Raw genomic sequence first — 12,988 nt, 5'->3', positions numbered from 1 at the left:
TGGATGGACCCAGGGGGTGAATGAATGATTGATCAAGAGCTCAGGCTCTGAGTTTCGGTGGCTTCCTCTTGCAGGTGTAAACAGTGTTCCAGCACGCTGCACTCAGGGGCCTACCGTGCCACGGGAGAGCCTGGTGTCTTCGTCTGTACCCACCACAGCTCAGAAGTCACCTCTGTGAGCCCCAAGTCATCAAACCTGGCCTCCAGGAAACCAGGGGGTGTCACTGCAGATACCAGACCAGTCGGCGTCTCACAGAAGGTTCAGGAGGCAAATGGAGAGCTGACACCGCTGAGGCTCAGGACAGCAGCATGGGAACATGGTGGAAGAAACACAACCGCCAAAGGTTTTGTCCAGACAGAACTTAAGCCACCAGCTACCTCCCGAGGCCACGTGGGGAGCTCTGCAGGGCCCAGGCTACCCACGAGCGCAGTGACTACTACTTCTGTGACTGGCAAAGCTCTCACCCATGTGACTAATAATTCCCCAACAGGGTGGTCATCGCCTGCCCAGAGCAGCCCAGCGAGCTTCAACCCCCGCCCAGCTGTATCCCCAAGTGCTCTAGACACTCACCTACCTGGGTCCCAAGAGCAGGCAGCTTCAAAAGGTGTTAAGACTCAGCTCAACTTGAGCACAGAGTCTTCAAACACAGCGGTCACCCAAGCCTGGACCTCCTCAGCCTCTAAGACTCAGCAGGCCCGAGAGAAATTTTTCCAGAGCCCTTCCCCAGCCCCTGCCCCAGCCCCCACCAGCAAGGTCCCCACTGTGGTGTCTACCCCCACCAGCAAGGTCCCCACTGTGGTGTCTACCCCAACCAGCAAGGTCCCCACTGTGGTGTCTACCCCAACCAGCAAGGTCCCCACTGTGGTGTCTACCCCCACCAGCAAGGTCCCCACTGTGGTGTCTACCCCCACCAGCAAGGTCCCCACTGTGGTGTCTACCCCCACCAGCAAGGTCTCCACTGTGGTGTCTACCCCCACCAGCAAGGTCCCCACTGTGGTGAATACCTCCATCAGCAAGGTCCCCACTGTGGAGACTGCCCCCACCAGCAAGGTCCCCACTGTGGTGAATTCCACTAATAGCAGGGTCACCACGGTGGTAAATGCCCCCATTGACAAGGTCCCCTCTGTAGTGAGTGCCACAAATGGCAGGGTACCCACTGTGGTGACTGCCCACACTGGTAGGGTCCCTGCCACGGTGAATACCTCTGCCAGCAAAGTCTCTCCTGTTGTGGATGCCCCTGCCCAGGAGAGCAGCCGGGAGCAAGCATTAAGTGTCCTTAGGAAGGCCCTTCCAACGCTGACAGGAGCTGGTACCCAGGCTCCAAGCAGGTAGGTGGGAGGGATGTGGATGTAGCTGTGACCTGCCCCCCAGGACGTAGAGAAGTCTGTCTCTCTTTGAGGCCGCCATCTCCTTATCTGGGAAGTGGAGGTGGGGGACAGGAGAGAGGCAGGAATGCCAGGCATGGTGGTCTTACAGACAGTGGTGGCTGCAGGTGGCCCACACTGACTGGTGCTCCTGACTTAGTGCCTGTCTTGTGGACAGGAAATGAGTGGGGAGCCACATGGCCTGGCTCCATGCCTTGGATGACTTGTGTGAATGGAGCTGGGTCCTGAGCGTCCTTTGTGCCTGGCACACTGACCATATGGTGCAGATAGAAGGGGAATAGTCACCCCTCACAGGAACATGTCCTGTGGCAGGCCACACGCTCCACCTGGCCTCCAAGGGAGAGTCCTTTCACTCCCTCAACATCTGGAGTTTCCTGGCATCCCCTGGTTGGTGGCCATCTCTCTCCATCTCTGACTCCATTGTTGCATGGAGTCTACCTTCTCTCTCGTCTCCTGTCTCTTTTTTCTTTTGTAGAGTGTTGGAGACAGAACTGAGGGCATCTCGCATGCTAGTCAGGGGCTCAACCCCTAAGCCACACCCCATCCCCTCACTGGGGGATTCTAGGCAGGGGCTCTACCACTGAGCCACGCCCCAGCCCCTCACTGGGGGATTCTAGGCAGGGGTTCTACCACTGAGTCACACCCCAGCCCCTCACTGGGGGATTCTAGGCAGGAGAACTACCACTGAGCCACACCCCAGCCCCTCACTGGGGGATTCTAGGCAGGGGCTCTACCACTGAGCCACACCCCAGCCCCTCACTGTGGGATTCTAGGCAGGGGCTCTACCACTGAGCCACATCCCAGCCTCTCACTGGGGGATTCTAGGCAGGGCCTCTACCTCTGAGCCACACCCAGGTCTTTTTAAAAATTCTGTATGATGTGTGTGGTGGGAGGACACGTCACAATGTCTTTGTGGAGGTTAGAGAACAATTTTATGGAGTTGGTTTTTCCTTCCACCTTTGTGTGGGTTCTGCGGATTGAATTCAGGTTGTCGGGCTCTCACGGCAAGCGCTTCTATCCATTGAGCCATCTTGCCAGCCCAGTCCTGGTGTTTTTAAGACGAGGCCTATATCCCAGCCCTCAAATTTACACAATGACCGTCAACTCCAGATCCCCCTACCTCACCTTCCCCGTGCTGGGATTACACCCCCATATCTGTGTTGTTGGCCTCTTAGGACGTCAGTGTTTTGAATGTTGACCACTGTACGCTAGTGTGACTAGCATTATAATGTAGTCACATTTACTGATCCTCACCACCCACTTTTGGTTTTTGTGAGACAAGGCTTCTATATATGTGTGTAGCCCGGGCTATCCTGGAACTCTGTAGACCAGGCTAGCCCTGAATTTAGAGATCTGCCTGCCTCTGCTTCCTGAGCGCTGGGGTTAAAGGCATGCACTGCCACTTTTTAAAAATAATATCATACCCTAAGATCTCCAGTGACTCCCCATGGAGTGAGTTTTTGGGTATCCCACTTAGCCCAGTACAGCTGGGTTGGTCTTTGATTTCTAGGTAGGACATTCCTGGTTTGTAACTGCCTGAACTCACTCCTGTTTGGTGCCCAGAGGCTCCCGAGCTGGCCCTAGGGTCAGGAGGAGATTGACCATGCTGCTGTCCCCGGTTGTAAAAGGCTCTGCAGAGTAGGCTTGGCAGAGCTTGGCACGGCACCGCATGTTGCCTGGGCTCTGTGTACCTGCATGTGTGTTACCTCAGGGGATTCAGGTAGCCCAGAGCCGTGCATCCCAGGCAGGGGCTGGTGCCTGGCTAGACTGTTCAGCCTATGTGTAACTTAACACTAAGCTGGGCAGAGCAGCCTGTGACCAGAGCCAGGGCTGCCCATAGTGCTTCAGTGCTGGCACCCTATGTTGAATATATTTGGGGGATACTTTATTCCCAATGGACACCAGATTTGATACTATAAAACAGCTAGCTACAAGCAGATGCTTCGGGCCTCTGTCTGAGGGTAGATTGTCCACCGTTCTTTGAGGTCACTCTGGAAACTGGCTTCTTGTTGGGAGGGTGACTCCTGGGTTCGCCCGTACTTGATGCCCATTCTCTTCCCCACAGGTCCTTCCCTGCCACTTCCTCTGTCCTGGTCACCCTTCCCAAGAATGAAGTGCCACAAAACGTTCCCTCAGCCAAGCTCTCGGCTTTAACCACCCACACCCCTAGTTTCACTATAAAGCCTTCAGCAACAGTGAATGTGGGCAATACCACTGTATTCCTCCACGCTGGCAAAAAGAGCCCGGGTATTTCTCCAGGGGTTGGTAAGACCAGCGCAGGCTCCAGGCCACAAGCAGAGGTGGCAGGAGTAAAGGGTAAGGGTCCCTGCTATGGGATGGGGTCCCTGGGGTCTGCCGCTCCACAAGTGTTGCTGCTATATATATGTCCTGACTGTGTTTCTTTCTGAATGGTGTTTTGGGTGTCTGCCATTTGGTGGCTTAGCTCTCAGGACGCATAGTCCTCTATGGGTCTTCATCTACTGCCCCTATGTGGCTGTGGTTGTGGCCAGTGTTGCCAGGGTCACACTATGACCCTTGTCCTAGGTTCATATCTTAGCGCAGGCTACTATGCTTTCTGCCCTTAGCTGTGTCCCCAGGGTGCAGAACGAGGCCCCGGGTTCCTCTTGCACCCCCGGTAACTCTTCTCAGACACCTCGCTCTGTCTCATGCCTCTGGCTTTTCTGTGGGTGTCTGGGGAAGCGGGGCTCAGGATGTACCACAAAGGTATCTTTGTGCAACTTTCCCTGTGACGGAGTTCCCTGCTGACTCTACTGTTAGGTGTGAGCTAAGCATGACTGCGGATAGGGAGCCACACCTAGTCATTCCTCATCACACCAGACATCAGAGAGCCAGCCCACAGGGCTTCCCTTCTGTGTCAACACCCATCTGACAGATTGGAAATTGAGGCCCAGGAGGGGGCAGTGGTTCTCTCGGGGGTACACAACACAGCAGCCAGGCTAGGAGCCCCACTTCAGTCCTGTGTGGTGGTCTGGCTCTGGGGGCGTCAAAGGATGCAGTTGGCTAAAGAGAGATGTCTCAAGCAGTCTTATCTACTTGTTCTGTTTTCAACCCTCAGGTCCAGGTCCCACCTCTCAGGAAGGCCAAGAGGAGGGACCAGAAGGATGGAGGGCCCGGCTGAAGCCTGTGGATAAGAAACTCCCTGCTGGAAGGTGAGCAGGGGCTGGGCTCAGTAGCGGGGCTACACCTGTGTCCGTGGGTCTGCAGGATGAGCTGAGCCAGCACACAGCAGGTACCTAATTAAGAGTGTGTGGGCACATGGCAGTGTACATGTGGGAATTGACACAGCTCTGGCCAGAAGGCATACTCGTACTTGGACTTTTGAGTATCCATAGAAAAAGTTGGGTCACACTAGCTTGTGTATGCTGGGACCCTCCACCTTCCAGGTGACAGGGACATCTCATCTCAGTGCGATGACTTAAGGGATATGGTGACTGCTGAGCAGGTGTCACGCCAGGGAGCTCCCATGAGCCTGGCTTGGGATGAGTGTCAGCATAGCTGGTCCCTGCAAGCCTGAGGTACCTGGCCCCACAAGGAGCATGTGGAGACCCACAGCCCTGTGCCCTAGGGGTGGAAGCAGGGAGGTCCTGGAATTAGAGGCCAGGATGACACAGGACTGGCCAGGTGGCTTCCTTCAGACCATGAGGACCTTGGACATAGGCATATGGCTTTGAGACTCCTCAAAGCCCAGATGGCTGTCCCCATCTGGGCTGGGACTTAACTTTATCTTCCACCCAGGTCTCTGGAGCAAAAGGAGCCAGTCCTGGCAGAGCCAAGGGTAGGGGACACTCCCAGGAAAGCCTCCAGTAGCTCTGATTCCAGTGTCCACATCACCTTGACTTCCACTCAGCACAAGAGGAGACCATGCTCGGCTGATTCCGGGCCCAGTCCTGCAGGTAACGCTTGTGGGAACTCAGGCATGTCCTTGTATATATTCCATCTGGGGTCAGGCAGAGGCCCTGCTCAGCCAGAGGGGGTGTATGCAGGGTATGGACGTGTATGAATATGTGTTCCTGGATGGGTTTAATGTGCATTCGTGTATGGTCATGTGTGAGACATGTCTATGTGCATGTGTGTACATGTATGTTCAGACACAAAATTTATGTATGCACACTTATTTGGATATGGGATATCGACATGTACATGCATGTGTAGATGTAATAAGGTATGTGCGAATGTGTGTTGTCACTCACTGGATAAATGGGCACATGTGTATTCATGAGATGTATGTATATGAGGCATGTTCTGGTATGGTCTATATGTATGCACATGTGTGTTCAGACACAGAATGTACGTGTGCAAGGCATGTTCTATATGTGTGTACATGTGTGTTCATGCATGGAATATATGTGTGTGAGCCATGTTCAGTGATAGGCTGAATATATATGTGTATGTATGTGTCAGGCATGGATGCATGTATGTGTCAGACATGGATGCATGTATGTGCATGCATGTTTAGATGTGTCTGTAAACACATACGTATTGAGTCACATGCCATCTATGGGCCCCTTCTAATGTCACACTATGTGATGTCAGCTCCCTGGGAGGACATGGCCAGTCTGGGTAGGACAGGGTGCTACCTTGGGAGGTACATGGCATTGTGACGCTGGCTGTCCTGGGACAGAGTCGAGCTCTGGCTCCACTCAGTGTCAGGGCTCTGGCCAGCAGGCTTGACGCACGTCTTCACCCCCACCCTCTTGTGCTGGCAGTCCTCTCTCCTGCTCCATCACACCGCAAGAAACTAGCTGTCCCTCCCAGCCTTGATGTTTCAGCTGATTGGCTCCAGCCAGAGCTCAAGAAGCAGGAAGATTGGACCAGGAGCTGTAAGGAGAAGGCACCCACCTGGGGGTCAAGAGGTCAGTTCCAGGGATGCCATTCTGTTTGGAGAGGGGCAGTGCCTGCCAGGGCTCACAGCCTAGACTAGAGGGCAGTCTATGTCCAAAGGCACGTCCAAGCCACATCCAGGTTCTGTCTGTTCTCCAGAGAGGTCTGCAGCCCTGGACAGTGGCCTTGCTCCACCTGCTGAGGCTGTGACTTACCCAGTCAGGGTGAGTAAGCTGGCCTTCAGGGGGCAGCCGGGCCTTGGTCCTCTCCTTGTGCTCACTGTTCATTGGTTCCCCCAGCTCCACCCCGACTATATCCCCCAGGAGGAGCTGCAGAGGCAGCTGCAGGACATTGAGAACCAGCTGGACGCCCTGGAGCTCAGGGGTGTTGAGCTGGAGAAGCGGCTGCGGGCAGCTGAGGGAGGTGAGCAGCCCTACCCAGGGCCATGCCCTGTTGCTGATCATGCACCACTGATGGCCACACTCAGTCAGCTTTCCACGCCCCTAGATGGCTGGCCACACCTCCATGGGCTGACCACGCCCATGAGCTGGCCATCCCCCTATTGGCAGGCCATATTCCTGTAGGTCTTACCCGCACTGAATGGCCATGGCCACATTGGTTGGCCATCCCTGGCTGGATGTTGACTGATCATGCACCTTACTGGTACAGGCTGGCTCCATCCCATCCTAGCTGCAGACTGGCATGCCCGGGCTGGCTGTAGGCTCTTCTGGGTATCCCCAGCTGGCTTTCGTACTATTTCAAGCCTGCCCTTCCATACCAGTGTGGGTCCCAGGGTCCCTGTGGCCTTCCCTACCCTAGCTGTGTCTCTGCAGATGCTTCTGAGGACAGCCTCATGGTGGACTGGTTCCGGCTTATTCACGAGAAGCAGCTACTGCTAAGGCTGGAATCGGAACTCATGTACAAGTGAGGACCCCACCCCCAAGCCTTGTGGTGCCCTGCCTGGACCACCCGGTGCATGGGGTTGGGAACATCCTGGTCAGGCTGAGCCTCAGACCTGTGCATCCTGCAGGTTTAAGGATCAGCGCCTGGAGGAGCAGCAGCTGGACCTCCAGGGTGAGCTGCGCAGGCTGATGGACAAGCCAGGTGCGTGCCTGTCCCCAGAAAGCCTGACCCGAGAGCCGTCAACCCATGTGCCGGCTTCCCCGTTTGCTCTGCCTTGACCCATGAGTCCAATGGTGATAGGGTCATGACTGAGCCACGACTGAGGCTTCTGGCTGTGTGACCTCAGACAAACGCCTTAGCTGTCCTATGCCTGAGTTTGATGCTCTTCAAAGTAAGGGCCTCACAGTGTGTTCCCTTAGCCCCCAACAGTTAGTGTGAGGTTGTCCAAGGGGATGGCGTGGGAGGGGCACTTTAAGTAATAGGAACAGCCTTCCCGCCACATCCTCCTGGCTGTAGGACCTCTGCCCAGCCTTTCATAGTGAAGGCAGAGACCACAGGGCCCACACTCGGGGGACCGTCCCTGGATCTGGTTCACTCTGTAAGCCATCCTCTCCAATGGAGGAAAGAGACACAGGCATTGGGGCTCTTCTGTCCCTGAACAGAATGGAGCTTTTACTAATGCCAGGCTGTGTCCACAGAGGGTCTGAAGTCTCCCCAGGACCGCCAGCGGGAACAGGAGCTGCTGAGCCAATATGTGAACACCGTGAATGACCGGAGTGACATTGTTGACTTCCTGGATGAGGATCGGCTCCGGTGAGGGACAAGGGGCCCCGGGGAGGGTAGACTGGGGTGAGAGCTGCTCCCAGCCGGCAGGCTGTCTTTTACTTAGTGAAACCTAGGGTGCATTACACAAGAGGATTCGAGCATGGGGAGGCTAGTCCTCCCCTGGGGCTTCTTCTTACAGCACTGCCCAGCATAGCTCATGAAGGAAATGGCCCGTCATTCAGTGTGACAGCCATGAGTGGCTGATAGACTGCAGTCGTTAGCCTGGGAAACTGAACTGTGAGCCTAACATGTCTTTTTAAAATAAATGTGTTTATTGACTATTTTTATATGTGCTCTTATGTTTCTGCAAGAATTTATGTGCACCATGTGTATACAACCACCTGTGAAGCCAGAAGGAGGCATCAGATTTCCCTGGAACTATAGTTACAGGTGGTTGTGAGCTGCTGTGTGGGACTGAACGTGGGTCCTCTCCAAGAGGAGTGAGCACCCTTAACTGCTGAGCCATCTTTGTGCCCCTAAAACTGCTTTTATACATAAGCTACCTTTCTGGAGTGAGGACAGTGGCTGGACTTCTGGTCTTGTGTCCCCTTCTGCTGAGTGTTTTCTTCTCTGTGCATAAACAGTTCTATAGTGGTAGTTGTAGTGACAAATTATCTTGTGTGTGTGTTGCTGGGAATTAAACTTACCCTCATGGATACCATGCAAAAGCTCTGCCACTGCTCCCAGCCCCTCACTGGGGGATTCTAGGCAGGGGCTCTACCACTGAGCCACACCCCAGCCCCTCACTGGGGGATTCTAGGCAGGGGCTCTACCACTGAGCCTTCCTACGCCCCAGCCTTCCAAGTAGTTGGTATGACAGGCCTGCACCATCAAGCCCAGCTTAGTGCTTAGTTTAGTCACACATGTCTAGCTGAGTGTGTTCTGGTGCTTTCAGATCTCCATGCTCCCTGGTGGCCGGCTGTGGCCGGAGCCTGAGCCAGTTAGTGGTGTCACATCTAAGAGGGGAATGAGTGTGTATGTGCTCATGCTTGCCTTCTCAGCTCTCTGTGTCAACTGAGGCCCAATGTCCAGGCCACACAGGGTCAGCCCAAGGCTGGCCTCAAGCCAAACCCTGTGTGACCCCAACAGGGTCAGACCAGGTCGGCTGTTATCCCCAGATCACTGATGAGTGGCAAGACTGGGGAGGACATGGACCTGCCTGGTGATGGAGGAAGGAGTGGAGCATCTCATGAGGGCAAGTCAGCAAGTGGGGCTGACTCTGGTGTTAAGGTATAGAGAGGGCGTGTGTTCTCGGTAGCTCTCCAGGGCCCACAGCCCTTACAGCCGCCCTGTCCCCATTCCAGGGAACAGGAAGAGGACCAAATGCTGGAGAGTATGATCCAGAACCTGGGTAATTATGGGGCACAAAGGGGGGTGAGCAGGATGGTCTCTCCAGCTTGGGGGGTGGGCCTCCTGTGGGAGGGGCAGCCCCACAGGTGGCAGGGAAGGAAACCCTCACAGGACCCTCACCGGGGGCTGCATGGTTTTGTCCTCCCCTCAGGCCTCCAGAGAAAGAAGTCCAAGTCCTTCTTGTCCAAGATCTGGTCCTCGAAGAGCAAAAGCGGGCAGGCCTGAGCTGCACGTGGCTGGCACCGGGTCCTGGACCTCCTCAGGAAGAGACTGGTGCTGAGGCTCCCAGAAGGGGTGCTAGGGGTGCCAGGGCCTGGGCCCCCCACTCTGGGTCCTTGTCACCTCAATAAAGACACTGACCTTCCCACAGTTGCCTGTGTGCGTCACTGTGCCAGGGGCTGGGTACCTGTGTACCAGCCCTGGGTGTGTGCCAGGGGCTCTGGGTGGGCGCTTGTTTTCTGTCCTAGCTGTTTCTCTGTCACCATCATAAAATATCCTAACAGGGCAGCTAAAGGGGAAGAGTTTGTTTCAGCTCCCAGTTCCAAGTTGCAGTGTGTCACTGAGGGAAGTCACAGTGGCCAGGCTTTGAGTAGCTGGTCACATCTCACCCACAGTCAAAAACAGAGAGAAATGAGTGTGTGCATACTTGGTGCTCAGTTTTCCTTTTATGGGGGGCAGGTGTTCAAGACAGGGTCTCTCTGTGTAGCCCTGGCTGTCCTGGAACTCACTCTGTAGACCAGGCTGGCCTTGAATTCAGAAATCCTCCTGCCTCTGCCTCCTGAGTGCTGGGATCAAAGGTGTGTGCCACCACTGCCTGGCTCAGTTTCCTTTTTTAGTTTTAGATAATTCAGGTCCCAGCCCCGGGATTGTGTTGCTTTCTCTCAGGCTGGGCCTCCCCACTTCAGTTGAGACAATCAAGGCTTGCCTGCAGGACAACCTGATCCTGTTGAAACATTGTGTACAACCTGATCTACAGCAGTTCCTTGTTGAAACACTGTGTCCAGTTGACAGTTGAAGCTAGTCACAATCCTATCTGGACATGCTAATTGCTTCCTGGCTGTGCATACAGAAAGGAGGACAGAGTGGGCATCATAGTTACTATGTCTCCATGGCCTGGGTCTGTACCCTGGACACGGGTGACCTGTGGGCCTGCGATAGAAGATGCCTAGGGTTTATAGGTTGATAGAGTCCCTGGGTGTCTTCTCAATGCTGGGCCATGCTCTGCAACCCCGAAAGACCAATTGGGTAAGAGAGGTTTGGGGGAGCCATGCCACAGATAGGCAGGGCTAGGCCAATAGCAAAGTGGCTGTGTGTGGCAGTGGGCTGGCCAGTCTTGACACAAGCTGAAGTCATCTGAGAATTAAGGAAAAGCCTCCATATGATGGCAGGTAGGCAAGCCTGTAAGGCGTTTCCTTTTTCTTTCTTTTTGTTGTTGTCTTTGTTTTTCGAGACAAGGTTTCCCTGGGCAGCCCTGGCTGTCCTGGAACTTACCCTGTAGACCAGGCTGGTCTGAAACTCAGGAGAACTCAGATTCTCCTGCCTTTTTTCCTGAGTGCTCAAAGGTGTGCACCACCACTCCGCTCTGAGGCATTTTCTTGATTAGTGAGTGACTAATGGGATCCTCAGCCTTCTGTGGGTGGAGCCATTCCTCAGCTGGTGGCCCTGGGTTCTATAAGAAAGCAGACTGAGCAGGCCAGTAAGCAGCAGCCCTCCATGGCCTCTGCATCAGCTCCTGCTCCAGGTTCCTGCCCTGACTTTCTCCAATGATGAACAAAGTTGTGGAAGTGGAAGCCAAATAAGCCCTTTGCTCCCCATGTCACTTTGGTCACGGTGTTTCATCACAACTGTAACCCTAACTAGGACGGCAGTTAGTTGTTGGGTCCTGCCTTTTACAGGCACGCTGGAGTCAAGCAGCCTGAGCGCACCAGACCAGCCGGAACACAGCTTGAACACAGCGTCCTCGAACCGCCCACTGTCAACGCCCACCGTCGCCTGGACCGCCCACCATCGGACACCTGCCCGCCACTGCCAGGACTGCCCANNATNGCNAGAACGCCGTGGCAACTTCTAAGGACTCAGGGGAATGCTGGGAACCCTTCTTTGTATTTAAGCCAGTCCTGACAATAAAGATAAGGGCTTTGATCAGACACTTGCCAAGGCCCCATATTTTCCTTTGCAGCCCTGTTCTTTCTCAGGAGTTCTCGTCCTCCAGTTCGGATCCACAGTGGGTTCAGCAGGCAGAGCCACACCTTTGGCGCTCTAGTGCGAACCCACCCCAAGGTGTTCTGCCCACGCAGACAAGGCGCCGGTCTGCGTGCAGGCAGGAACACCACAGTTAGTACCAGTTGTGCTGTGGCTGGCCAGACCATGTATTTGGGAGAGGATTGTTTAAGGACTTTGGAACCTTGGGCTAGAAAAGCCATTGAGTGTTCTTGAGATCTCAGTGAGCTGTTCTGTGGGATCTTGGAAGAGAAGAACGTTAAGAACAGTGCAGGCAACGTGTGACTGACTGGCTTGTGAAATCTCAGAGGGAAGCCTGGGAGTCCCTTAGGGACTCTATCAGAGACAGTCGCTATCTTGGGGTAAGAACCCCGGTTCTGGTCAGCTGTGACTCACAAGCTACGGTTGCTATCTTGGGGTAAGAACCCCGGTTCTGGTCAGCTGTGACTCACAAGCTAACAGAAACACTGTGGCAACACCTTTGCTTTACTGGGGCGATGGACGCTGACCATCTGGGGCTGAAGAGTCAGCTCGGATCAAAGAGGCCAGCAGCTCTGAGGTGAAATCTGCGAAGTGTTTCCTCAGCGTCAACACATAGAAGCTGGTTGTGTTCCAGAGGCAGTCAAGATTGTACCTGGTGCTAAACTTGGTCACTTGTAAGAGTCACCCAGGTGGTACTGGTTTTAAAGACCATGAAGGGGTCATGGAGAGTAGCTGAGGCTTGGTGCTGCGAGTCACCAGGAGAGCCCATGGGTGAAGCTGCAGCCTTGGTGGCAGTTGGTGGCCCAGGACTGAAAGGGTCATGCAAAGAAGTTGAGGCTTGGCACTGTGGAAAGAGCCTATGAGAGGCTGCTGGTGAAAGTGGGGCCTAGTTGCAGCAGAAGACCCTAGCACTTTGGGATGACCACCAAGAACACCGGCAGCCATGGAGTGAAGCTGGTCAGAGCCTGGAGAACATGCTGTGCGGGCTCAGGGGTAGAGCCAGAGAAGTGACCCAAACCCTTGGAGGAGCCCAGAAGATAGCGAGTGAGTTCCAGATGTCGGACACTGAGTTATTTTTTTTTTTAAGATTTATTTATTTATTTTATGTAAGTATTCTGTAACTGTCCTCAGACACTCCAGAAGAGAGAGTCAGATCTCGTTAAGGATGGTTGTGAGCCACCATGTGGTTGCTGGGATTTGAACTCTGCACCTTTGGAAGAGCAGTCGGGTGCTCTTACCTGCTGAGCCATCTCACCAGACCGGACACTGAGTTATTTACATGGCTGGAGTTTGGTTTTACTTTGCTCTGAGTGGGACTGGACTTTCCTTTTGAAATAAGAAAGCATTTAACTTTTTTATTTTATTTTATTTTATTTTATTTTACTTTATTTTATTTTATAGGGTCCCACAAGTTGAGAGACTTTCGATTTTAAAAGAGACTTTAGACTCTTAAAAGAGACTGGGATTTTTTTTTTTTTTTT

General features: G+C 54.0%; 1 protein-coding gene across 1 annotated transcript in view; it reads left to right on the top strand.

Moving 5' to 3' along the window:
• The window catches only part of Micall2 (MICAL like 2), a 29,512-nt gene extending 19,894 nt beyond the window's left edge, over nucleotides 1–9,618 (top strand). Inside the window, exons 6-17 of the mRNA XM_029533636.1 lie at nucleotides 75–1,328; nucleotides 3,451–3,701; nucleotides 4,462–4,555; nucleotides 5,142–5,299; nucleotides 6,113–6,259; nucleotides 6,387–6,451; nucleotides 6,527–6,650; nucleotides 7,061–7,151; nucleotides 7,258–7,331; nucleotides 7,829–7,943; nucleotides 9,260–9,306; nucleotides 9,457–9,618. Of these exons, the coding sequence (XP_029389496.1) occupies nucleotides 75–1,328; nucleotides 3,451–3,701; nucleotides 4,462–4,555; nucleotides 5,142–5,299; nucleotides 6,113–6,259; nucleotides 6,387–6,451; nucleotides 6,527–6,650; nucleotides 7,061–7,151; nucleotides 7,258–7,331; nucleotides 7,829–7,943; nucleotides 9,260–9,306; nucleotides 9,457–9,530 (2,494 nt within the window). The 3' untranslated portion in view covers nucleotides 9,531–9,618. The remainder of the gene's footprint in view (nucleotides 1–74; nucleotides 1,329–3,450; nucleotides 3,702–4,461; nucleotides 4,556–5,141; nucleotides 5,300–6,112; nucleotides 6,260–6,386; nucleotides 6,452–6,526; nucleotides 6,651–7,060; nucleotides 7,152–7,257; nucleotides 7,332–7,828; nucleotides 7,944–9,259; nucleotides 9,307–9,456) is intronic.
• Nucleotides 9,619–12,988: the final 3,370 nt, after the last annotated feature.

Source organism: Mus pahari, chromosome 23, assembly GCF_900095145.1.
Source record: "Mus pahari chromosome 23, PAHARI_EIJ_v1.1, whole genome shotgun sequence".
Classification (NCBI taxonomy): Eukaryota; Metazoa; Chordata; class Mammalia; order Rodentia; family Muridae; genus Mus; species Mus pahari.
Note: the sequence above shows the minus strand (reverse complement) of the source record. Positions and strands in the feature narration are given on the sequence as shown.